The sequence below is a fragment of the Arvicanthis niloticus genome, chromosome 18, assembly GCF_011762505.2.
Source record: "Arvicanthis niloticus isolate mArvNil1 chromosome 18, mArvNil1.pat.X, whole genome shotgun sequence".
NCBI classification, from domain to species: domain Eukaryota; kingdom Metazoa; phylum Chordata; class Mammalia; order Rodentia; family Muridae; genus Arvicanthis; species Arvicanthis niloticus.
In genome coordinates this window covers 1,370,240-1,398,058 of record NC_047675.1, presented here as the reverse complement: position 1 = coordinate 1,398,058, position 27,819 = coordinate 1,370,240, and the positions used below count along the sequence as shown (strand labels likewise).

Here is a 27,819-nt window from a genome sequence, read left to right as displayed (position 1 = left end):
GGGGAAGGTGAGGGACTCAACCATGTAGTCAAAAACACCTGGGTTTGAGGCCCAGCTCTGCCTCCTGGTAGCCGTATGCCTGTAGACCCACAGCTAATGCTTTCACCTTTAGTCTCCTCATCTGTCCAATGGGAATTAAAGTACATATCTCAGACCTACTTTGAAACGTTAATAAAATTATGCAATATTTCCAGGAAGCATTCAATTAATATGGTGTGTTTCCATTCTTTACTTTTTCTAAAGGAAGTACTGATTAGGTTTTGACTCTTCTTGGAATTCAAGAATACAGAATATACCACTTTCAAAATGCTGTGGCTGGTAAGAAATTGAGGTGTTTTGAGATTTTGACAGGTTGACTTTCACTGATAGTCTAGTTGAAATCTTAACTATATAGGAAATGAAAGGGGACTAACATTCAGATGTGGTTGCCTTGGAGTTACTTGCACTAACATTGATTCCAGAGTCTTCAACAAAAACATACACATTTAATGAAAGAGTTACAAAATAAAATGATGATGATGATGATGATGATGATGATGATGATGATGATGATGATGATGATGATGATACAGCAGAGAATGGGATCTTGATGTTAGGGCACTAACCAATATCGAATTTTAAAAAACTGGCCGGGAGGTTGTGGCGCACGCCTTTAATCCCAGCACTTGGGAGGCAGAGGCAGGCGGATTTCTGAGTTCAAGGCCAGCCTGGTCTACAGAGTGAGTTCCAGGACAGCCAGGACTACACAGAGAAACCCTGTCTCGAAAAACAAAAAAAAACAAAAAACAAAACAACAAAAAAAAAACATTAAAAAACTGTTTGATTCCATTCAGTAGTAATATTCCAGATACTGCCTAAAAGATATATGTGTCTTGTTTGTTTGTTTGTTTGTTTGTTTGTAGGTTTCTTCTACAACATCTAGCAAGACTACCTGTATAGGTGCACATGTAGATGACCCTTCAAAAAATCTTGATAACAAGAGGTATTAGAATCAGGAGCCCCTTTTCTGTCTAAAAAAGGTTCAGCTTCAAGTCCATAGACTAATGGACTTGAAGAGTTTAAAGTTGAATCTTAAATACCTAAATAAAAACCTGGTTTCTCCTCTGACATGTGTCTGTCCACCTCAGTCACCTTCTTATAGGATAATTGCTAAGTTCTCAAGGCTCATCTGAGAATGTATTATCTGAAAGTGCCTGGAACTGAACTCTTGAAGCAGGTGCTGTGAAACATACAAGTTCATAAGCAGTCCAGTTCTATCTCTTCCTTGCTGTTTAAATACCTTTTTGTGCACATCTTCCAGGAGATGCTTTGGTATTTTACACAGACTTACCAGGGGCATCAAGGACAGAGCAGCTGTTCTTTCAGGATGTTTAATAAATTGTACCTTGATACTAAATGTTTTTCTGATTCCAGACATCCTACACTGATGCATGCAATTTAATGGCCTATGAAAGGCCTTCCATCCAAAAATAGCTCGTTAGAATAAATATGAGGTTGTAGAGCATTGTTGGGTTCCCTAGGATACTCAGGGACACCAGGTTTTAACATTTTAATATTCACTGATGACATACGGAAGCACAGCTGGCTTGATGTGCAGCAGTGATGAGCAGTATTTTCTGTAGGGTAAAGCTTTTCTGGGAATGGGAGATACAGAGAGTAGTGAAGGTACCTTACATATTATGATGAGGGCCACCTATTTTCAAGCTTATCTAGAGAAATTGGCTACTTCATACCTAGTTTCACTCAATGCAGTAGAGTTCACAGGTTCCAGTGGCTAGGATGATGGACTATGTATAAGATTTCATTTTCATGTATCCACTCATCTATTCATCCACATTATACTGGACTCTAGGAGTATGTGCTATTTTAATCAAAGTGCATAAAAATTGTGTTCTGAATCCCATTGCATTGAGTCTGTAGATCGCTTTTGGTAAGATGAACATTTTCACTATGTTAATCCTACCTATGTATGAGCATGGAAGTTTTTTTTTTTTTTCATCTTCTGATATTTTCTTCAGTTTCTTTCTTCAGGGACTTTGAGTTCTTGCCATACAGAACTTTCACTTGCTTGGTTAAAGTTTTACCAAGATATTTTATAATATTTGGGGCTTTGTAAAGGGTGTTCTTTCCCTAATTTCTTTCCTCGGCTTACGCAGGGCTTATTTTTGAATCCTGTCACTTTGCTGAACCTATTCATCAGCTGAAGAAGTTCTCTGGTAAAAAGTTTTGGGTCGCTTGTATAGACTATCCTATCATCTTCAAATAGCGATAATTTGACTTCTTCTTTTCTGATTTGTATCTCCTTGATGTCCTTTAGTTGTCTTATTGCCCTGGCTAGAACTTCAAGTACTATATTGAATATATAGGGAGAGAGTGGGCAGCCTTGTCTTATTCCTGATTTTAGTGAAATTGTTGTATGTTTCTCTCCACTTAGTTTGATGTTGGCTATTGGCATGCTGTATATTGCTTTGATTATGTTTAGTTATGTGCCTTGTATGCCTGATCTCTGTAAGACTTTCAACATGAAGGAATGAAGGGGTGTTGGATTTTGTCAAAGGATTTTTTCCCAAATCTAATGAGATGATCATGTGATTTTTGTTCTTTTAATTTGTTTATATGGTGGATTATGTTGATGGAATTTTAGATATTGAACCATTTCTGCTTCCCTGAAATGAAGCCTACTTGATCATGATGGATAATGTTTTTGATGTGTTCCTGAATTGAGTTTGCAAGCATTTTACTGAGTATTTTTGCATCAATGTTTATAAGAGAAACTAATGTGAAGTCCTTTTCTTCATTGAGTCTTTGTGTGGCTTAGGTAGCAGGATGACTGGCTTCATAGAATGACTTTGGCAGTTTTTCTTCTGTTTCTACTTTTTGGAATAATTTGAGAAGTATTGGTATTAGATCTTCTTTGAAAGCCTTGTAGAATTCTGCACTAAAACCATCTGGCCCTGGGCAGCAGCTGCTGTTGTTGTTGTGAGACTTTTAATGACTGCTTCTATTTCTTTAGGGCTTATAGGGCTCCTTAAATAGTTTACCTGATCTTGACTTGACTTTGGTAAGTGGTATCTGTCTAGAAAATTGTACATTTTGTTAAAATTTTTAAGTTTTGTGGTATGCAGGCTATTGAAGTAACACCTAATAATTCTTTTAATTCCCTCAGTGTCAGTTGTTATGTCTCCCTTTTCATTACTTATTTTGTTTATTTGGATACTGTCTCTCTGTCTTTTAGTTAGTAGGACTAAGGGTTTGTCTATCTTGTTGGTTTTCTCAAAGAACCAGCTCTAGGTTTTGTTGATTCTTTGAATTGTTTTCTTTCTTTCTAACTGATTATTTCAGCCCTAATTTTGATTATTTCCTGCCTTCTACTCATCTTTGGTGTGTTTGTTGCCCTGCCACTGCTGCCACTGCCTCCTTTTCCTCCTCTTCTTCCTCCTCTTCCTCCTCTTCCTCCTCCTCTTCCTTGTCTTCCTCTTCTAGAGCTTTCAGCTGTACTTTTGAATTGCTTATATCACAACTTTCAAATCTCTTTATGAAAGCACTTAGTGTTATGATCTTTCCTCTTAGCACTGCTTTCATTGAGTCCCATAAATCTGTGCCATCATTTTCATTGAATTCCAAAAACCCTTTAATTTCTTTATTTCTTCCCCGACCCAGGGATCATTGAGTACAGAGTTGTTCAATTTCCATGTGTTTGGAGGCTTTCTGACGTTTCTGTTGTTGCAGTCCAGTTTTAATTCATGGTGGTCTGATAAAATACAAGGCATTATTTCAATTTTCTTGTATCTGTTGTGGCTTGCTTTGTGACTGACTATATGCTAAATTTTGAGGAGGATCCATGAGACGCTAAGAATGTTTATTCTTTTGTGTTTGGGTGAAAAGTTCTATAGATTTCTGTTAAGTCCATTTCATACATGTGTCTGTTACGTTCATTATTTCTCTGTTTAGTTTTTGTCTAGATTACCTGTCGATTAGTGAGAGTGCAGTGTTGCAGTCTCCTACTATTAATATGTGGGGTTTGATGTGCAATTTAACTTTAGTAATGTTTCTTTTACAAACATAGGTGCCCTTGTGTGTTGGGGCATAGATGTTCAAAACTGAGATATCATCTCAGTAGATTTTTCCTTTGATGAATATGAAGTGTCCTTCCCTGTCTCTTTTGATTAATTCTGGTTGACATTCTATTCTACTAAACAATAAAATGACTACTTCAGCGTGCTTCTTAAGTCTGATTGCTTGGAAAACTTTTTCTAGCCCTTTACTGTGAGGTAATATCTATCTTTATTGCTATGGTGTGCTCCTTGTTTGCAGCAGAAGGATAGATCCTGTCGCATCCATTCTGTTAGTCTGTGTTTTTTAGTTGGGGAATTGAATTTATTGATGTTGAGAGATATTAATGACTTGTGCCTTTTTTGCTATTATTTTGATGTGTGTGTGTATGTGTGTATGTGTGCATGTGTGTATGCTTCCCTTATTCTTGCTGGTATGAAGCTACTTATTTCCTGTTTTCTTGGATGTAGTTATCCTTCTTGGGTTTTCTTGTGGATCAATATTGTTTGAATTTGAATTTGACTTGAAATATCTGGGTTTTTTTTTTTTTTTCATCTATGGTGATTGAGAGTTTTGCTGAGTAGAGTCTATATTGGCATCTGTGTTTTTTTAGAGATTGCAAGATATCTGTCTAGGCCCTTCTAGCTTTTAGAGTTCTGTTAAGAAGTTGGGTGAAATTCTGATAGGTCTGTCTTTGTTTGTTACCTGCCCTTTTTCCCTTGCAGCTTTTGATAATCTTTCTTTGTTCTGTAGATTTGTTTTCATTATTACGTGCCAGGCGAATTTTCATTTCTATCCCTGGCTAATTGGTGTTCTACAAGCTTCTTGTATATTTCTAGGCATCTCTTTCTTTACGTTGGGAAAGTTTTCTTCTATGGTTTTGTTGAGAATATTTTCTGGGCATTGGAGATAGGACTCTTCACCTTCTTCTATTCCTATTATTCTTAGGTTAGGTTTTTTTCATAGTATCCCAGATTTCCTGGATTGTTTTGTATCAGGAATTTTTTAGATTTAACATTTTCTTTGACTGATTTATCAGTTTCTCCTATTGTATTTTCTGCAACCGAGATTCTGTCTTCCAGCCTCTGTATTCTGTTTGTGATACTTGCATCTGTTTTTTCTATTCTCTTCCCTAGGTTTTCCATCTCCAGGATTTCCTCAGTTTGTGTTGTCTTTGTTTATTCTATTTTCTCTTTCAGGTCTTGCACAGTTTTATTTATTTTCTTCACCTGTTTAATTGTATTTTCCAGTGTATCTTCTAGAGATTTGTTTCCTCTTTAAAGACCTTACCTATTTGATTCTATTTTCCTATGTTTCTTTAAGTGATTTATTCATTTCCTCTTTAAAGGCCTCTATCATCATTATAAAATTGACTTCAAGGTAATTTCTTGTGCTTCAGTTGTGCTAGGATATCCAGGGCTTGCTGTATGTAGTGGGCCAGGTGTGATCTGAAGGTGTCAATATTGCCCTGGTCTTTATTGATTTTGTTCTTCAGTGGCCCTTTAGCCATTTGAATAGCTCTCATCACTGGATGTTCCTGTTGTAGTATGTATTGAAAGGGTGGTTGACAACAATGGTTCTGGTGGGGCAGACCTCTGATGGGTACCCTTGTGCTGTATTGTTCCAGATCTCTATGTGTATATGGTTCAGGATCTGCCTGGCTATATGATTCAGGAACTTCAGATCTGACCTAGGTGGGCAGAGAGGTGGCATTGAATGGAGGTTAACCTGGGCTAGCAGGCTACTCAGGGCAGCTTGGTGTGCCTAGAGGGCTCAGAGAGCAAGGAAGATGGCTAGAATAAAGGAAGCTTACCTGTGTGACTCAGGCTTTAGCAGGTCTTATGAAGGTAGGAGGAGAAGTGGGAGGAGAATGAACGTCCCACTGTGATAGCAGGCTGTTCAGCTTGACTTGCTACAGAGGATTCAGCAAACAGGGGGAAGAGAAGCTTACCTGTATGGTTCACATGTCTGGTGAAGAAGGTCTAAGAGGTTGGGGGAAGAATGGAGAATCAAGTTCTTTCTTCTTTACATTTGAAAAAAAATTCCATCTTGTTTATATACCACATTTTTTGTACATTCATCTTTTGGTGGACCTACAGGCTGGTTTAATCATACAGTAATTGTGAGTACTGCTGTAAACCTGGATATGCAGGTATTTCTCTGGTCTACTCACTACATGTCTTCTCTCATATGTGAAACCAAGTTTGGATGGATGGATAGTCTTAGTTGGGGTTTTACTGCTGTGTACAGACACTATGACCAAGGCAAGTCTTATAAGGACAACATTTAATTGGGGCTGGCTTACAGGTTCAGAGGCTTAGTCCATTATTACTAAGGTGGGAACATGGCAGTGCCCAAGCAGGCATGGTACAGGAGGAGCTGATAGTTCTGCATCTTCATCTGAAGTCTGCTAGCATAATACTGGCCTCCAGGCAGTTAAGATGAGGGTCTTAAAGCCCAGACCCACAGTGACACAACTACTCCAACAAGGCTACATCTTCTCATAGTCTTACTCCCTTGGCAGAGCATATACAAACCATCACAGATAGATGGATAGATGGAATAGAAGGGTACTTCATAGATGGAAGGAAGGTAGATAGATAGATAGATAGATAGATAGATAGATAGATAGATAGATAGATAGAATGAGCAAGATAGAGAATGAAAAAGGAAGTAAGTCCTGTGGAAAGAAGAAAGGAAGGAACAAAGATGAGGAAGAGGAACAAGAGAGGGTAGTAGAAGATGAATATGGTCAACATACATGATATACTTTGATTAAAATATCTTTATGAAGCCTTTCACTTATATATCTATATATATCCCTCCGTCTTTGCCATAGTTGTGTTTCCTTCCTTACAACCTCAGAACAGTTGCTTAGCCTCACATTCCTGTGTGCTGTAAGTAACAGAATCTTTCTCTGATCTTCCTTTCTCACTTCCCTCTCATCCCCTAACCTAACATCAGGAACCCTGCTAGAACCAGTAAGTGAAGAAAGAGGGAGACGGGAGAGTTCCTGGCCTGGAGCTATTCATCTGCTGGCTCTTGACACCAACAGCAGAGCCCCAACAGTATAGCAAGCTTGTTTGTTCTTGTCTGGTTGTTAGTATTGATGTATGAATAAGCAAGAAGACAGCTTCATTTTCCTAAGTTAGAGTATGCCTAGAGTACAGAATACTGAGAACAGCACAGTTAATCATAACCACAGGGATAGCACAAAAACAGTGACAAAGCTCTTTCTGTTAGTCACAGTGTTTTATGTTAATCACTTCTTTGGAGATGAAGCAGGCACTGCAGAATGCTGAGTATGTCAAGAGATCCATATAAGCCTATGGCATTCCCCAGAGGAATCCCAGGGAATTCACTTCTTAATGGCATGGCAGACCATTGAGCTATTTATATAAACAAGGTCAGCTCTTTAGACTGAGACATCTGGAGGCCAGGCTGCTGTTGCCATTCAGTCCTGAGCTGTGATGCATGTCTTACCTACCCAGACTCCAGGCATCAAAAGGAACTTCTGCCCTAGATGGATGTTAATGAACAGTACTTAGCAGAAAAGTTGCTGAGGAAGTTGGGACCTGTAAGGTTTGCATGTGAGGGGAGGTACTGCATACTATTCGTGAGGGGTCATGATAGATGGATTCAGGAAAGATATTGTGTGCCAGACAGGCCTCCCCAACACTTTACACAGAATCAGTTATTCTCTGCTTGCCATTCCTGTCCACATTATCAGAGCTTTTGTCACTTGGGTGTCACACTGCTTCATTAACTGTATCTTTCTCCTTGTCTAACAGCCTCTGGGTCAAGGACTATGTTGCATTTGTATTTAACTCCTTCATATTTTGTGTTGTATCTGACACCAAGCAAATCCTCAACAGACCAAAGCCTGGACCAGAGCTTCAGCAAACCAAAGAGCCATAGCAGCTGGGGAAGGGAAGAAATGGAGACTGACATTCTGGACACGTAGAGTGGGACAGGCCACCACGGGGGGCTTTTATAATGATACCACCAGATGCCCAAATGATATTTTGGTATCTTTAATTTATATGTGTGAATGTTTGCTTCTGTGTATCCATATGCACCGTGTATGTACAGTGCTTACAGAGACTGGAAGACGACATTAGAACTCCTGAAACTGGAGTTACAGGTATTTGTGAGCCACCATGTGGATGCTGGGAATAAAACCAGGTCTTTTGGAAGAACAGTAAGTACTTTTAACCACCAGCCATCTCTCTCAACCCCCTTTTGAGATTCTTCTGAGTGGTGTGATTTGAATAAATATGAATTATCTTAGGCTTAGAGGGGTAAATATATAATTCTGATATATCTACTTCTTGATTCTTCACAGATGACTAAAGAAGGAAACACAGATAGGTTAAGAAACTTCCCCAGTCACACATCTGGGAAGTAGAGAAAGCACGATTTGAATCATTACAATTTTTTCATGTCTATTTTCTTCTCTTAAGAAGTATAGTTCTTGAAGCTAGAGAGATGGTTCAATGACTAAGAGCACAAATTCTTTTTCCAGAGGATCTGGGTTTGAATCCCCATACCCACATAGCAGCTCACAATCATCTGTAACTCTAGTCTCAGGAAATCTAAGAGTTTTCTGGCTTCTAGGAGCACCAGGCATACATATATCATACATACATTACCATGTCTACAGATATGTCTATAGACATGCATGTAGACAAAACACCCTTTACACTTTAAAATAAATAAAATAAGTTTAGCAGTGGAATGCATCACTGGGTTCTGCTAGTTTGTGAGCTGAATGTAGACACTACCATATAAGCTAATTGTATCTTAGGCCCTGCAGATGAACCTATCATATAACTAAGGCAGAGCCTAACCTACCAGACATGTCAATAATTTGTCTTTAGTATACATACAAATTCTGTAGTGGTTGGTTTGGTAATTCAGATTGCAAGGCACTGGGATCAGAATTGATGCTTAGAAATGTTGATATCTAAGGGTATGAGAGTACACAGAAAGACTAACCACACATATCCACACGTACCACACAGTAACTTTCTCAGACATAAAAGAGTGAAAGCAGCATATCACCTTTTGTTGTAGATGAGGGTGATGTCAAAATGCATCCATAATGTTTTCTTAAACTTGAGCTCAATTGTTAACCTGTTATGCTGCATCTTGAATAGTGAGATCCTTGTCCGGATCGGGCTGTCCCATCAAACCTAAAACATAGACGAGCACATTGAATACACACATTGACACACATAGGAAGAAGGGGTAGCAAATAAGGAATGAAGAGGAAACGGGGATAAGATGAAGCTTAATTGGAAAGCTTGGTTTACTCCAACTCCTCACCAGTAAAGTAATCCACACCTATGGGAGGGAAAAGGTTTCGAAAAACAGGCCAGGAATTTTTTCCTCTTGGGACTGGAACAGCAGAAGGACACAGCCTTCCATTAGCTATTGACTTTTATTTTGTAGCTCAGTGGCCTATTCCCAGGAGGTGTAGGCCTGATGTGTCTGAAGTGATGACCCCTAGACCATATCCAGGCAAACAAAGAAAAAAAGAAAAGAAAGAACCCCCCCCCAAAAAAAAAAAAAACCAAGGTATAGAAGAACAGCCTAAGCATTATGAGGGACACTGACTCCTGAGATCAATAACTACATAAAAGATGCATTATGTTGGGAATAGGAGAGGGTAAAATAGCATGTCTCTTAAAAAAAATAGGAGCAAGGGCTGGTACTGTTGACACTGCCAACTGACAGCAGAGTATTCAAATTCCTAAGCTTATGAGAGGGCATTTGACATTGATGGAACACTTGCATACCATGCATGCGAACCTCTGTGCAATCCCCATTATAGTAATAAATAAATAAATAAATAAATAAATAAATAAATAAACCAAAGTAAAAGAAATTATTCACTTGCAGATGTTTGGGTTGCATTGACAGTAATTTATCAGGATGAGAACTATAATAAATAGCTCAGCCAGTAAAGTGCTTGATGTTCAAGCATGAGAACCTGAGTTCAATCCCAGCACCAATGGAAAAGCCTGAGTATGGGAGAGCACATCTGTAACAAGGCTAGGCGACAGGGATAGGAATGTTTCAGGGGCTCGATGGCCTCCAGTCTAGCTGGAACAGCAAAATCTAAGTTCATTGATAGACTTTATTTGAAAATTTAATGTGGGGAACAACGCAAGGAAGCACTTGATGTCACCCTCTACCCTCCCACATACACACCCATTGGCAAGCATATTTGCATGTATACACATGCACACACCACACACACATACACACAAATATGTTCATTCAGGGACACAAACACAAAAATACAAATGGGCTTCCTAGTTAATAATATAGTTCCCTCAGCTAGGCTGTACTACCTTTCCAAACAGCATTACCAACTTTCAAATGCCTGAGCCTAGGAGAGGCCTTCCTCAATTAAGCCACCATACCTTTGTTTGGTCTTGGTTTTTGATGCCTTTTATCAAGCCAAAAATGTTGGTGATCCTAAATGAGACTTATTAATTTGTATAAGCCATGACCTCCAAGTACTACTTTGGCTTTGTCCGGTGCTCTTATGTAAGATACCCAAATTGTTATTTAGTGCCAGGATTATGATCCCAGCCTCTCAGCTAAGGGGCCAAGCCTTTTTCAGGCTGTTCTGCACCAAAATCCCAGTATTTGTGCATGACACATTAGTTGGATCCTGCATTCTTTAAACTGCATATATACTTTTCCAAGGGATGATACAAGCTTGGGATGTGATTGCCTACATTGACAAAGTGGGTGCTAGTATTTTTCCCATGCCTCTAATTTATGTGTTTGTGCTGGGATAATGATTTAGATAGCAGCTCAGTAAATTGATCAAATAAATTTATCCAAACCCTTGCACCATTATTTCAGGGAGCTGTCACCATACCAAGGAGGTCCTATATCACCCAGCATGGTGTTCCAACAGTACTGCTATGTTTTCTTAGCATGCTGGTGAGTTTTTATTTGGTCAGAAAGCTTTTTATTTCTCAGACTGACAAACAACATAAGAAATTTCACTCTAGAACGTTAGCTGTGAAAGCCATCAGTGGCTAGTTTCATGACTGTTAGCACATTTAAAGTCCCTTTCTCTTTTTATGAGATATGGATTAATGACACCTACGTCAAAACTTGTAAGAGTAAGTACTGATTCACTGGAAAGAAAGGGATCTAGATGTCAGACAAATGCAGATTCACATACTAGCTCCATCAGGGTTTCTATTAATCACTGGTCATATGAGAGCCTCAATCCCTAGTCAATAAATTCTAATTTTATTATAGGTAATTCTAAGACAATACCTTTTATTGATGTCTTACTAGGTCATCTTAATGAAGCCAAGTAGGTTTGATAACATTCCTGGAAGGCTCAGAAATTCAGTCCTACCTACATTGCAGACACACATCCCTAAGCAATGGACTATAAACCTAACCTATATGCGATGTCATGCTTTACCAGAGACAAGGACAACTTCAGTGACAGAAGAGTAATTATCCCCTCAGATGACAGTTTTGGGTTGACATGGTGCTTATTGACATAGATTGATGTATTTTAGAAGTAGTAAGAACAGACGAATTGTGAAGAGCTTGTCACAGAGTGGCTCTTCCGTTATGGGCTCTCATCTAATCAAATGAGGATCATTCCCTATGCTTTGTTAAAACAAAACAAACAAACATTTGCAGCTCAGGTTCAGAACGCTAGTAAATCAATATACAATGGAAAACATCAGCTTAAAATGCTTGAAGATTAGCCGGTCAGGCTATAAAAATATGCCTCGTGACCCATGATTTAGGGAATGCATTACATGCATGGGTGGATGGATGGGAGGGTAGGTGGATGGATGGATGGATGGATGGATGGATGGATGGATGGATGGATGGATGGAGGCTCTGGCTTTATTAGAAATAGATAGATGACCTTAGACAAAGTAATTAACTGTTCTGAGAAGCTGTCTCTTCTCTATAAAATAGAGATAATAAAAGCAGCTGCCTAATTATAAAAATGTAATATGTTAATGCAAGTTAAACACTTACGTCAGGACCTGACACTTAGTTAAAAATCCCCCAGTGAATATGAACTGTTACTGTGATGATCTGCATAATCATTCCTTCTGATCCATACTCTCCAGCTCTAGATGCCTGACTGCTGCTTATAAGATATCTGTGTATTCTGTGTTTTACAGGGCAACAGGTCCTGGGCTTGGTAGAGAACCAGAGTGACTGGTATCTTGGAAATCTCTGGAAAAACCACCGTCCATGGCCAGCCCTTGGAAGGGGCTATAACACAGGTAAATCATAAGGGCAATGTGTGTGTGGGGGGGGTGCATAGAGAGTGAGTAATACATAGACTTATTATCCCTTCTCAAAGAAAGGAGATGAGCAGCAACATGGAGGAGGCCACCTGGTTTTCTGATTTTTATCAGGGCACAGGACATACACAGGTAACACCTCCAGTTATTATTTCATGCCACTACAAATGATGAAGCAGTTGAATTGTGGAAATCTTGTGGCAGTCTTGCCAGAAAGCTCCTCCTCTGACTTTAATGCTTAGAGCCTGTTTAATTCTTTATCAGTTTGTCCTGTAATTTCTTTGAATATTGATATAAAACCAGTGATTATTCTGCAGTAATAAATTCAATATTCATTTCTTTAATTGAGCAGATGTTGTCTTTTTCAGTCATATTACACAAGCACTTTAAATCTGCACTCACAATAGGTATCAGCATTTATCTTGATGCAGTCTTCCATGTGTAGGGTGCAAAAGTAGCAGGAGCTCATATTCCCTCTGACCCTTCCTCTCATCAAAAGGCCCAGGAGGTAGCAGGAGAATGGGTAGACATATTTGGACCTTGGTACTTCCAAGTACTTCATTGCTCAAATATCATATGTTTAAAATCAGGTAATTTATTTTATTTTGTTAGTAACACCAGTCCTGCATATTTTTTGTTTCTGTCTCTGTTATTGTGTGACCATTTTTTTATCCAACATTTTTTATCCAATCCTAAGTACCCTAGATGCAGCCCATGGCTTCAGAGAATGAATAAGCAAGGAAAGTAAAACTCCCCCCCCCCTTTTTCTTCTCCCCCAAGTGCAGCTCCTCCCTATGTCTGTTTCCATAATGCCTCTGGATCCTTCTCTCTCTTCCATATTCATTGCCATTGATGTTATACTTGTTTTTTAAAAGGCATACTCAATATTTTTTTATCAGTATTAGAACCTGGGACTCAACAATTTTAGGTCCCAAAATGGGCTGGTCCCTTTTAAGAACAGAATTGGGGCTGATGTTTGAGAAATGCACTACCTGAAGATGCTGCAGAGGCAGACCCTAGAGTCTGACCTCTACAGAAAACAGAGCCAGAAAATTAACCCTGAGATCTGATTATCTGACTTCACAAAAGTCAGAATTAAATATGAGTCCACAGAACCCAAAGAAAAAAGGATGTGAGCCAAGCTTCTGGACTTGCAAGTTCAGAAATAGACCCTACTAAACCTCAGTGTGACCTGTAGTTATCTTGACTATTGATAAAACCTGAAATCAATATTCACAGTGGGAGTTAAAGCTGGAAGAAGACAGGGAAAGGCCAGAGTATGTATCCAGCCAAGGAACCTTTGTTGAAGGCCAGTCTTAAAGAATAGTGAGATTCCATTGCTGACAGTTGCCAAGTCATCAGGCCTGCTGCAGCCCATTTATGTCCTATAAGTCTCCTAGGCATAACAGAGGTTGCAGCTGAAGTTACACCCATCCACCCTTCATAGACCCAGAGCTTGTGCTTTCTTGCTGACCTGGACATTACCCTTCAGTTGCTAAATAAAAGAGGAATCTGAGGACTCTCTCAGGAGGTGAGGAATGAGGAAGTTGATAAAGAGGACTAAGACAGCTGGTAGGGATGTATTTCCAAACTTGGGGAATAGGTGAGGCTGCATATCTTCTTACCTGCAGTGTGTTAGTCAGACACTGCAGTTGGTGCTAATTCAAGGTAGTATCATCAGATCTTCATGTTATTCTTATCTGTTCTTTGTATTAGAGGAAAGGAGGGATTTTAAGAGTATAGCCCTGATTTAGAAAGCCTGCAAGATTAGCTACGGACCTTTCTAGCTCAAACATGAATGGCTTCATAATCAAATACTTTTTTGTTAGGGTTTGGTTTTATATTTTTTGAGACAAAGTCTCAATACATATCCCAGGCCAGTTTAGAATTTGCTATGCATCCCAGGCTGTCCTTGAACCCATAGTATACCTGCCTCTTCTTCAAGTCTTGACATTGCAGGCCATGCTGACACAAACAGTCTTTTAAAATCAAATATACTGAGTTTTGCCTGTAGAGAGTCTAATGGGTCTTTATAAGAGTCCAGACTGCACTGTAGGAAGTCTTTGAGATATTTATGAAGCATAATATCCAAAGCCCTTCTATAATGAAAGATACATTGATATATATATATATATATATATATATATATATATATATATATATATTTTTTCTCTCCCAACAAGATAACTAAGACATGTACCCCTCACAGATATATATATGTGTGTCAAAGACAAACCTCCATTGTTGTGCCATCCATCTTGTTCTTTGAGACAGGGTCTCTTATTAGGACCTAGAGTTCAGTGATTAGGCTAGGCTGCCTGGTCTGCAAGCACCACAGTACATAAAAGCACCTCCCCTGAGCAGAGAATGTAAACACACTCTCTCTCTCTCTCTCTCTCTCTCTCTCTCTCTCTCTCTCTCTCTTTCATTCATATTCTCTCTGTGTCTCTCCCTTCCTCCCTCCCTCCCTCTACGTGACCAAGGGAAGACAAGCACTTTATTAACTGAGCCATCTCTGCAGCTTTATGAGCACTGTCTTCATACTGTTTTTGAGGTTGGACCATATATGATCTCACAGTGAGCCAATGAAAAGGCTTTATGTCCCTATCTTTGGAAAGCAAATCCAGCCAGCTCTTCATATTTGCCTAGCCTTTCAGAATCTTAGACAACTCTAAAATTTTTGATAAAAAGAATGAAGCCTGTTGTGCACATTTCCTGTTTCTCAGGACCTATTCTAATAGAAAATGTCATGTAGAGATAAACTATAGCACACGGAGGATGCTGTATCAGGTCATGGTTATCTGCATTAAACAGAAAGTATACTAGTCCTCAATCTAGGTTTGTAAGGAGAGGAAAGGTGTAGGACCATGGAAAATTACAATGGCAAGAATGGTAGGTGTGTTCCTTCCCACCCCTCCTTATAGTGCTTCATAGCAAGATAATAGACAAGGGTCTTGAACACCTTCATTTCCGATTGGTATCTTGAGACAGTGAGTTTATCCCTGAAAGGTCCTGAAAGGGTAGAGCAGGTAAAAAAAAGACCTATGAGATTTGACAGGTATGTTTCTAGAAGCCCATGACACCAAGTGATCATTATAAAAGGACGTGTGCAGCCTCAAGATGTCATAGCTTTCATAATGGGAAATTGTGATTTAAGACCAAGGAGTGTGCCACACATCAGCAGATCAGTCATCCAACTCTTGGGGAATTTGAGGACTCTGCTGCAGAGAAATCTCTCTAAATCCCAGGCTATCTCCAGTCTTTAATGAGGTTCCTCCAGTAAGTCATCCTGTGGATGTTATTGGCAAACTCCAGCACATTTGAGTTGGAACCACAGCTGGACCACTGAATCTTTCTATGGACTTGGCCACTCAATTTGAACAGCTTGGTTAGTTCTCTAACTTGTGAGGTAAGAAAATGGTACCCTCATGTTGTGAAGACCACTTGCTTAGGAAGAAATTTATTTAAGAGCCCACCCTGGTATTAAGCACAAAGCAAGCACTCAGTTCATTCTAGTCCTTGTCTTCTTGCATATTTAACCAGTGAGTCAGTCAGGAAATGGTGGTTACCAAAGTGATAAGATATTTACTACACAGTCTCTCAAGCACTGACCTTGGGAAAGAACCATTAGTCATTTTCTTTTTATACAAACATGCAGCCACCTTTTCCCACTGTCTAGTAACATTTAGCTTTTGGTAATATTTTAAGAGAAGAAATCACCTATTTTAATTCCTATATCAACTTCCCAACTATATTTCACTTTGAAAATTTCTAAAAACAAAGCATGAGATGTTTGAACTATAAGATCTGCCTCCTAGGCCTGACTTTGTTTTTAAATTCTCTGCCTGTTTCGAAGCTTATTCAGAATTGTGAACCCAAACTCCTTTGTATATAAGCCCAGCAGACTGATAATCTTGGGCTGGAATCTGGGCATCCTTAGGAGTGTGTCATTGTAAGTAACTATAAACTAGAGAGTTTTAGGAAGTTCTTTTTGGCTCTGTTTCACCTCAGAACCATCCTGAGTAACTATTTGTCAAGGCACTACAATTCAGCAATACTAAATCCATGTGCCTCAGCATGTGTCATCTTTTGATGTCTGTTGATTCCTAGGATGATATTATTATTGTTGTTGTTGTTATTATTATTATTATTATTAATCATTCCATTTGTTTACATCTTAAATAATATCCCACATCTTGGTTACCCCTCCCCAAACCTCCCCATTCCACATCTGCCCTACCCCCTCCCCTTTGCCTGTATGAGAGTGCTCCCCCAGCCACCCATCCTCTCCTGCCCTGCCTCTCTAGGTTGTCTTTTAATGGATATGTTCTTCAAATATCCAGCTAAATTTCCAATTTCCTGATTTATGTTTGTATTTGTCTTTTCTAATTTGTTTTCACAAAGCACAGAAGAGAGTCTTAAGAAATTTGGAGAAATTTGCCTTTCATCTCTCCTCCCTTCTTGTTGGAGATATTTGGGGCAGGATCTCAATACCATAGACTGCACTAGCCCAGAACTTAATGTATAACCCAGAATGGTCTCAAACATAGCAGCAATCTCCTTACCTTAGTTTTCCCCACCTGTATGCTTTAGTTTTTGGTGTTAGCACCGCACCTAACTCTAAGTAGAGCTTGCTATAAATCATTTCCCTGCTCATGTCTCACTGACCTGGAGAAGCTGTAGATGAGATGACCAGAACAAAAGTCTTGCTACTAACTGTTCTAGTGGATGTAAAGGTACCTTCCATATCCTTCCCACAGAGACAGTATGTCTTCAACTACTCTGTCTAAGCATCACCTCCTGGGTCCAAGAAGATGCTATTCACCCAGAATTCAGCTGTTACTGGGAAAAACAAAAACAAACAAACAAACAAACAAACAGGTTTTGACCAGCCCACTAAAATTCAACTCACTTTAGTTCTCCTAGCCTCCAGAAAAAGAAAACTGGGGCATTCAAGGGCTGACTCACCTCCAAGACAAGAACAAGGTCTGGGCTGTAAAGAAATAGAAAGTAATGTGTAAGAGAGTAGCATACTACATGATACATTCCATGGCAGAGAGTCAGAAAGACAAACCAGTTGATAACTTGACAGAGAACTGAAACAGCCTGACACATGGGTGTCTCCTGACACTTGCCTCTTCTATCTCCAACATCCCCAATTTCAAAACTTTGAGGAAATACTAAAATTGAAGATTCCTGTAGTAATTGACATCCAAAGAAAGTAAGCTTACATGTAGTTCCCTCCTTCACTCATTCATTCATCATAGGTATGGTAGCAGCAGCAACCAAATGATATGGTCAGGTATTTGCCTGTCTTCAAGACTAGAGCCTACTGCATCATTGTGTGAAGTAATAATAAACACTCTTGGCAAAGGAGCCATGTGAGCCCTTTGTTTGATCTTTAAGCTCAGTGTCTGTTCACTTTGAACTTTTCCCATAAGTCCTGAGAGTTTCAGGCTTTGATATTTAGAACAACAACTACATCAACCATAAGCATGAATGTCCATTGCGGGTCATATGTGAGAAAGGTCCATTCTCCTCAGGACTGTCAAGTGAATGCCTCTTTTTATTTATTTTATTTTTTATGTGAAAATCTTGATTGGATATTTTATTTACATTTCAGATGTCATCCCCTTTCCCCATTTCCCCTCCCTAGAAAAGCCCTATCCCATCCCCACTTCTCCTTTTTGCTTTTATACTATTTTTTTAATGTTAATAAAAGGCTTTATAAGTTTGGTAATGCTCTAGATATATCAACTATCTTTGACTGGCGGGGATATGCAAACATCCACCTCCATGTCCCCCCCCCCATTCTATTGTCACCTAGCTCCTCCTCTCCTTCTCTTCCTCTCCTTGCTCCTCCCACCTTAGCTCCTCCTACATATCACCCTTCCTGTTAAAACAAAACTTTTCTCTTAGAATACAATTAGATCATAACTATACCAATTTGTGTCGGTAAGATACAAGATAGACCTAATACCCAGTCCCATCATTTTATTGACTAACCAGAACCTTTGTCACCCTCCTAACTAAAAGACTTAATTCTGAACCTGACTTTTTTTCTTGGCTTTAGAATGAATTTCAGCTGAAAACCATCCTCTCAGACCTTTTCTCTCAAAGTAAATGGCCAGGATTGGCTATGAGATTATAAGACTTCAACCCCCTCAGAAATCCAGAATGACTGAGTTAACTGAAATTATGGGAAGCACAAAGTGTAGCTTCTAAAACTTAGCCAAATTGTAGAGACCGCTGAGCACCTGGACAGTCCCTATACTACAAAACATTGGAGCATCCAATCTTCAGCCTTCTGGCCCAGGATCATCTGACAGACCTAGTGATGCAGAATTATTAAGTGCTGATTACTCTGTATTGGCAGATATAATCAGTTGACTATTCTGCAAGTGTGTCCTTTTCTGGACAGTGATTTGTCTTTAGGTGGAAAGAGGCAATTCTTGCCTAGTGGCTGACTCACCACAATTGGAATAACTCCAAAGATGCTCAATTTCTTCTTAGAATCTAAGACAGGAAGCTGTCAGGAGCAGACAGGTCTCTAATCAAAATGGACATTAATACAGAAATGTTTGTAATGTCAATTCTGTGGACTTCTGACATTTTGAAAACCAACCATCCATGTAAGGCAATCTGACTATTGTTTGTTAACTCCTCTCAGCTAAATAAAATACAGAAAACACCCTAATAATAAACATAGAGCCATGAATTTGCTATAGGCCCTTAACTCACAAGCTAACCATCTCAAATCAGTTAAAAAAAGTTAAAGAAGGGCTGGGTCTAAGCCTTGTATTCCTAAATGTGTTATATAGGCACAATGCCTATGAAAATAACAATATTAATCTCACTTTTATATCAGTAAGAAGCTCAAACCAATGAAAACCTTAAATTTGAAATCAAAGTAAATTTTGTACCATTTAAGAAATTATAACTTCATCTTAATAACAATTATACATATTTCTACCAATAGGCATGGCTATGCAGTAAATCCTAGCTAATCCTCCCTGTCCAAGAAAACCACTTTTCCCTAGAAAGACAGCCCAATATTAACCACCTCAGTCCCCAAGCCCAGGGAACAGGGTCACCAACTCTTCATTAACTTCTTCAAGCTGATTATGGGCATTGAGATATTAGAAGAGGGGCAGGGAGAAGAGTACATTGATAAGCCTCTGATGTCTGTGTCTTCACTGCATCCAGCTGCACTTCCAGGACATCAGAGGTTCGAGCAGTTTTGCTCAGCTCACTTGATGAGTAGACACACCAAGGCTGTGTATTCTGCAATATACAATTCTCAAAACAAATTTTAGTATCAAGATATTTTTTTGTTTGAAATCTGGAATCTAGTCTTCTGGCAGCCTGCCTCTGTCATGTCTAATCCATATAATTGTGGGAGTTTTTATGAGGGTGTGCTCCAACCATCCTCCCATTTCCACCTCCCTGCTCTCGAATTCCTCAACACTAGAGAATCCAAACTTGTAGGCACCAAGGTTGTCCACTTCCACTGATGCCTAATCCCTTACCCATACCCCCTCCTCAAATTACTATGAGGGTATGCTCCCACCATCCTCCCATTTCTGCCTCCCTGCTCTCAAAATTCCCCAACACTAGGGAATCCAAATTTTTAGGCATCAGGGCCATCCACTTCCACTGATTCCTAGCAAAACCACCCTCAACTACCTATACAGGTGGAGCCATGAGTCCCTCCCTTTGTGTTCTCAGGTTGGAGGTTTTAGAATGGCTACTCCAGCTTGTTTCTTAGGGCCATTTGCTTGAAAAATTGTTTTCCAGCCTTTTACTCTAAGGTAGAGTCTGTCTTTGTCACTGAAGTGGGTTTCCTGTATGCAGCAAAATGCTGGGCCGTTTATGTATCCAGTCCATTAGCCTATGTGTTTTAATTGGAGGACTGAGTCCACTGATGTTAACAGATGTTAAGGAACAGTGATTGTTGCTTTTTGTTATTTTTGTTATTAGAGGTATAATTATCTTTGTGTGGCTATCTTCTTTTGGATTTGTTGGAAGAGGATAACTTTCTTGCTCTTTCTAGGGTATAATTTCTCTCCTTGTATTGAAGCTTTCCTGCTATTATCATTTGTAATGCTGGGTTTGTGGAAAGATATTGTGTAAATTTTTTTTTTTTGTCATGGAATATCTTGGTTTCTCCATCTATGGTAATTGAGAGTTTTGCTGGGTATAGTAGCCTGGGCTGGTATTTGTGTTCTCTTAGGGTCTGTATGACATCTGTCCAGGATCTTCTCGCTTTTATAGTATCTGGTGAGAAGTCTGGTGTAATTCTGATAGGTCTGCCTTTATATGTTACTTGGCCTTTCTCCCTTACTGCATTTAATATTCTTTCTTTGTTTTGTGCACTTGATGTTTTGATTAGTATATGACGGGAGGTATTTCTTTTCTGGTCTAGTCTATTTGGCGTTCTATAGGCTTCTTGTGTGTTTTGGGGCATCTCGTTCTTTAGATTAGGGAAGTTTTCTTCTATAATTTTGTTGAAGATATTTATTGGCCCTTTAAGTTGGGAATATTCACTCTCATCTATACCTATTATCTTTAGGTTTGGTCTCCTCATTGTGTCCTGGATTTTCTGGACATTTTGTGTTTAAGAACTTTTTGCATTTTGCGTTTTCTTTGAAAGTTGTATCAATATTTTCTATGGTATCTACTGCACCTGAGATTCTCTCTTCTATCTCTTGCATTCAGTTGGTGATGCTTGCATCTATGACTCCTGATTTCTTTCCTAGGTTTTCTATCTGCAGGGTAGTTTCCCTTTGTGATTTTTTTTTTTTATTGTTTCTACTTCCATTTTTATGTCCTGGATGGTTTCGTTCAATTCCTTCACCCATTTGGTTGCATTCTCTTGTAATTCTTTAAGGGATTTTTGTGTTTCCTCTTGAAGGGCTGCTACCTGTTTACCTGTGTTCTCAAATTCTTTGAGAGTGTTATTTATGTCCTTCTTAAAGTCCTTTATCATCATCATTAGAAGTGATTTTAAATCTGAATATTGATTTCCTAGTGATGTGGGGAATTCAGGACTTTCTTCTGTGGAAGAACTAGGTTCTAATGATGCCAAGTACCGTGGGTTACTTAGGCTTATGTTCTTGTGCTTGCCTTTCACCATCTGGATCTTCTTAGTGCTACCTGCCCTGTCTCTGACTGGAGCCTGTCTTTCCTATTATCTTGGTTGTATCAGAACTGTGTGGGGTGGGTGTTACTAACTAGGCTTAGAGCTGGGGCCCAAGATCTGCTTTGTGCTCAGGTGCAGACAGGAAGTTATCAGTGCTCCAGGCCAGGAGTGACTTCCTGGGTCCTAGTGGGTCCCAGTTATTCCCTGTTTTAGGCAGGTGTTGCTGTTTCCTTACCTAAGATTCTGCCCGGGTTACAGCTCCTGGAAGGCCCGCTTCCTCTGGGTTCTGTGAGATTGAGGGCAGAGCTGCGCCCCCCCCCACCCCCCACCCCCCCACACACACCCCCCCCCCCCGGGATCTGCTCAGTGCTCAGGCCCAGACAGGAGAGGCACTTCTTAATTAGCAGTTAAGTCTTTCCTCCTGAAGTTCACCATTGTTACTGTATTGATAGCAGAGTCGTTTTCCTGAACAAGAGATTCTGAGACCCCTGTTCCTGTGCAGGTTACAGGGCAGCTCTCATTGTCTACATGCCCTCATCTGGGGATAGAGCATGGGTCACAGAGGCTGCGTGTGCAGCTGCTCCCCTATAAATTTCTTTATTGATAATGTTTGTTTTGTGTGTGCCAACATAAGAGAGGCGATGCTGTATCAAGTGTTGTGAATATTTTAATTTTATAATACTTCACAATTCAATGGGTATGTTGTGGGTAATCGCTCACACCTTAAATTTGACACATTCTTGTTTGCTGTCTATATCAGGTACATTGTCTCTATATTATAGAAGAATCAGTACTTTTGCAGAAAAACTATTAATAGGGAGCCAGCCTCAGCTTTTTTAGCTCAGAAAGATGGCCTATGACATGTCTCTGAAGTCATGGAATATACACCAAAGGCCAGGTTAAGCAGAGCCAATGCTGGCCATAAGTAACCATGTGTGGCTCAGCATTTCACTTGACCTGGAATAACAGTAACAAGAGGGATGATCTTTCCTGAAAATATTGCTGTCTTACCCTACTGACCCATGCAAAGTCAGGGGATCTCTATGATGCCAACCTTATTGTCTGAAGAACAGAAGCTGTGACCTGTCACCCAGACACCTATGCAGTGAAGAAGAAAGGATAAGATCCAGAGCTTTCTTCCCTGGAGAAAATTGTCAGCATTCATTCCATGTGTGGTTTTCACAGGTCACAGAGATTTATGAAGGCATGAGACATTTTATTTCTTTGGGATCTTTCAAGTTCACAGCACCAATCATTAGACTTGCTGCATCCTTTCATGTACATTAGCTCATTTAATCCCCATTTTATAGAGAAGTTCATGGAGACTCAATGAGGTTAATTGGTTTCATGAGTTAGCAGAGCCAGTAAATGACCGAGCCCAGGGCTTAAGCCTTCCTTATAAGCTCTAAGCCTGTCAGTGCATAGTAATGGTTGGTAGAGCAATTATATAGCACTGGGAATTTGTCCAGCTCCATTCCCCAGTAAACTAGGTTAGCTAGCTATGAACTAATGGCCTTAAAAACATTTCACCATCTCCCAGATAGAATAGTACTTGCCATATAGCTACATATGAGGATCACCTGGGGAGTCTGAAATCATCACCTATAATTTGTAAACCCCTTAGCAGTTTCTGATACATAGCAGGTGATTCTTGTTTACTAAACACAACTGGACACTCTTTATTACAGAACTCATTATAAAGACAGCACCATTCTTTCCATCCGACACATTTCTTTATTACCCTTGTGGTGGTTTGAATAAAAAACAACCCCCCATAGACTCAGATATTTGAATACTTGGACCCCTGATAGTGGTGAAATTTGAGCTGGCTTAGGAGGTGTGGCAATGCTGGAGGAAGTATGTCACTAAGGGAGTAGATTTGATTTTTTTTTTCAAAAAAAAAAAAAAATTAAGCCATCCCTAGTGCTTTTCCTCTGCTTTGTGCTTGTGGTTAAAAATGTGACCTTGTAGCGTACAGTTTCTGCCACCGTGCCAAGCCTGCTGCTGTGTTTCCCTACCATGACATCACTCTGGAACCTAACCCAAAAGTTTTCCTTCTATAAGTTGCCTTGGCCAATGGTCTTTTATCACAGTGATAAAAGTATCTAATACCCTTTTTTGATATCACTGGGTTCTTGGGCCTCATAGCCACTTGACTTTTGTGGACACATATTCTGCAGAGATAAAGTGATAAATGAGAGTACAGAGTATCCATCACATTGCAAGGGCTCTGGGGACACTTCAGTAGAAAGCCTGGCCACAGACTGTTAAGACTGTCAAGAAAAATATGTAGTTACAAGTGATTCTAATGTGTAAGTGGGGAAAGCCTACAGGATATATAGAAGGAAACCAGTAGAATGCAGTTCCATCCCTGTTGCTGTTCCCAGCCCATTCTCCTGTGCTTATTGTGGCTCAAAGAACCTAGCTTAAAATGCCAGTGACTTAACAAAGAAAGAGTGGAAGACCAGTCTCCCTTTGAATGCTGTTCCCTGTCATCCATCATTATACTTTAAAGAGCTATACATGAACCCCTGAGCCATCTCTTCATGGCTGCATCAAACCACAATAGGTCAGATGTATTTGAATCAAAATGGTATGGCAGATCCTGAATCAGTAGTGGGGTCCTGAGGGACTATTTCAGCCTGAGTAGTCATAGACCTTGTATCTGATCCCTGTCAACCAGCAGTTGGATTAGATACTAAAACATTTCCACTTTCAACCTTATTTCCTACATGACTTAGATAATCATGTTGCTGTTAACTTTTGACCCTTGTGTCTCAAGCAAATAGGTTGCCTTCACACAAGATCTCTCTCAGCGAGCCCGGCCACTCTGTACCCCAGATGGGATGGAATCGTGTACCCCATCCAGCTGCTGGCACTGCTCATTTTTATAAACTAAAAAAGGGGGAACTGTACTCTCTTCCTCCCACCCATGAGCAGGCCTGAGAGACCTTGTTTACCACAACAGACCAAGTGATAGGATCTAGGTGGAGTTACCCACCTTGGCTGCCCAGAACACAGAAGCAGAACTGCCCCTGGGCTTGCCTTGAGACATCTCTGGCCGTGACCTGGAAGGGACTATGGATTATCCCACCCATCTGAAACCAGGAGGGTTTGTAGGTTGGGTCTTCCCCTTTAAATTGAGAGCTGAACATTAAAGCTTTGAGCCTTGATCAGAGAATTTTGTCTTGGCTTCATCTCTTCTCGCCCTCCACCCCCTTTCATTCCCAGCCCCCTTTTCAGGTGAATCCAGTTGACTTGTGGCCGCGGGCGGCTACAGAAGGTGACCAGGAACACATGGAGAGAGAAAGAGAGGGACCTAGTCTTTTTGAACTAGGCAGGAGCTAGTGGAGTCTAAGAATTAGAAGAAGCTAACAAGGAACACGTGGAGAGAGAAAGAGAGGTGGGGAGACAGAAAGAAGCCTGCCTAGTCTTGTGAACTAGGCTGGGGATTACTCACTGTTCTGGAGTTTTGTGGAGAGGGTTTTTGTGGGCACCAGCGGGGGGTGGGGGGCACTCTTGGAGCTGGCTCTGCCTGTGTCCTCTACCACCTGTAAGGATCAATGTAGGCTTGTGCGTGGAGGTTAGTCTGTGTTGTCTTGTGGGTCCGTGTGTCTGTCACAGCTCAGTAAACTGGAACCGTGGCTCAGCATGGCAGAAGCGTGGGATCTTTTACTGAATTGGTTCCCTGAACATCTAGCTGGGTTGGGCATGGGCATGGCTTCTTGAATCTTGTTGGGCTGTTGTGATTCGCACAACCCTGAAGAGACTGGAGCATGAGAGTCTTGACTGAGTTTACTCCGCTCAGGGCACCAGGCAAGTGGCGGGGCCCTGCCTGGTGTGGGGAAGTCTCAGTCTGGTTCCGCGGGGGTGCAGAGCTCTTGGATTGGGGATCCCTGAGCCCCCGGAGGTGGCTAGGGACTGACTGGTCTCAAGTCTAGGGGCTCTCAGACTGCCCAGAGGCTGCGGAAGGACTGAGACGAAGGGGCATGTGGGAGTTCGACTGGCTAGCCCACAGCCGAGAGAAATGAGGGTGAGAAGAGAAGAAAGAGGCTCTGGCAGCACCCCGAGGAAGAAAAGTTACTGTACTTGCTGGGTTGCATGGGTGATTGAGTCCCACATTGGTCGAGCTGAAACAGACCCGCTCACACTGCACCAAGCGGAGTCAGGGCATATACTTGGGCAGAGAACGAACTCAGCCTGATTTTAGCAGGGGCGGACGCAGGGATCTCGGTGAGAATCTCTGTTCTGGGCCCCAGCCATCACGGGAGTGGGCGCACAGCAGGACAGAGACTGTGGGGGCACATGGTGACAGGTCCATGTGCCGAAATTGGCCACCATCTTGGGGTCTTTGGATGCCAGCAGGATGGAGGCGGGGAGCATGCAGCACGTGCTGAGAAGGGAGAGCTCCTGGGCCAAGCCTTACGGGAAGTATACCTGTTTAGCAGAGTCATCCAGGACAGTTTTTATAGACACGTGGGTGTTCGTGGTCCACGTTGGTTGCTCCAGCTGTTGGTAAAAATGGCTGAGGAACGCAGGGTGCCTCATGCCAGGCTGTGGTAGTTGGCTGGGAACACTCTGCATTCCTCCAGCTGGAAGTCCGAGAAAGTCCTTGGGCTTCCAAAACCGGTTTATTGGCATGATGGTTGGTAGATGGATCTGGATGCACCCCCCCCCCCCAAAACCCAGGACAGTCCTGAGTTAAATATGGAGGGGAAGAGGGGGGAGGGGCTGGGGAAGAATGCTTAATTGGCTCCACCCTCTGGCCTTCAGGTACCTCATTAGTATATAAATCTCTCTAGGGCCTGAGGCCTGTTCACACCTTCTACCTGTGTCCTAGGTGACTGAAGGGTGCAGGTTGAATGGAGATTAGACCTCATATCAGGAGCCTGGGTTCTGGGAGCGTGGCAGAACCCACAACCCAAGAACCAGGATACCCTTCGACGGCCCGACACACACACACACACACACACACACACACACACATATATGTATATATATATATATGTATATATAGAGAGAGTGAGAGAGACAGAGTGAGTACAGGTGTCTCTTTATTGGATATTATATTTATATTTCAGATTTTATCCCCTTACCCCATTCCCCCACCACCCAGAAACCTCCTGTCCCATCCCCCCTCCTCCTGCTTCTATGAGGATGTGCCCCCACCTACCCTCACACTCCTACCTCCCGACTCTCAAATTCCCCCCAACTCAGGGTTCAGCCTTCATGGGACCAGGGATCTCCTCTCCCACCTATGCCTGACAAAGCCAACCTCCCCTACATCTACAGATGGAGTCATCGGTCCCTCCCTATGTGCTCCCAGATTGGTGGTTTAGACCAAGTGGAGCTCTAGTTGGTTGGTATTGTTGCTCTTCTTATGGGGCCAAAAAACCCTTTCATCTCCTTCAGTCTTCTCTCTAATTTCTCCTTTGGGAAACCCTTGATCAGATCAGTGGTTAGCTGTGAGCATCTACCTCTGAATATGTCAGGCTCTGGCAGAGACTCTAAGGAGACAGCTATATCAGGTTCTTGTCAGCATGCACTTCCTGATATCCACATGAGCATCTACCTTTGGTGACTGCACATGGGATGGATACCCAGGTGGAATGGTCTCCAGATGGCCCCTCCTTCAGTTTCTGTTCCACACTTTGTCTCCATATTTGCTCCCTTGAGTATTTTGTTACTCCTTCTAAGTAAGACCAAGGCATCCAAACTTGGTCTTCTTTCTTCATGAGCTTCATGTCGTCTATGAGTTGAATCTTGGCTATTTCAAGCTTTTGGGCTAGTATCCACTTATCAGTGAGTAAATACCATGTGTGTTCTTTTGTGATTGGGTTACATCACTCAGGATATTCTCTAGTTCCATCAATTTACCTAAGAATTTCTCAAATTCATTCTTTTGAATAGCCGAGTAATACTCCATTGTGTAAATGTACCACATTTTTTGTATCCATTCCTCTGTTGAAAGACATCTGGGTTCTTTCCAGCTTCTGGCTATTTTAAATATGGCTGCTATGAACATAGGGGAGCATATGGCTGAATATAAAATCAACTCAAACAAATCAGTTGCCTTCCTCTACTCAAAGGATAAGCAGGTTGAGAAAGAAATTATGAAATTGATACCCTTCACAATAGTCACAAATAATATAAAATATCTTGGAGTGAATCTAACCAAGCAAGTGAAAGATCTGTATGACAAGAACTTCAAGTCTCTGAAGAAAGAAATCAAAGAAGATCTCAGAAGATAGAAAGATCTCCTATGCTCATGGATTGGCAGGATTAATTTAGTAAAAGTGGCCATCTTGC

The 27,819-nt window shown here is 40.9% G+C and overlaps 1 protein-coding gene across 6 annotated transcripts in view; it reads left to right on the top strand.

The window, feature by feature from the left end:
• Large1 (LARGE xylosyl- and glucuronyltransferase 1) overlaps window positions 1-27,819 on the top strand; it is a 425,417-nt gene that overhangs the window by 320,499 nt on the left and 77,099 nt on the right. For all 6 annotated transcript variants that reach the window (XM_034522395.2, XM_034522396.2, XM_076915421.1 and 3 more), the window contains one exon: window positions 12,243-12,347. In XM_034522395.2, coding sequence (XP_034378286.1) covers window positions 12,243-12,347 — 105 coding nt within the window. The remainder of the gene's footprint in view (window positions 1-12,242; window positions 12,348-27,819) is intronic.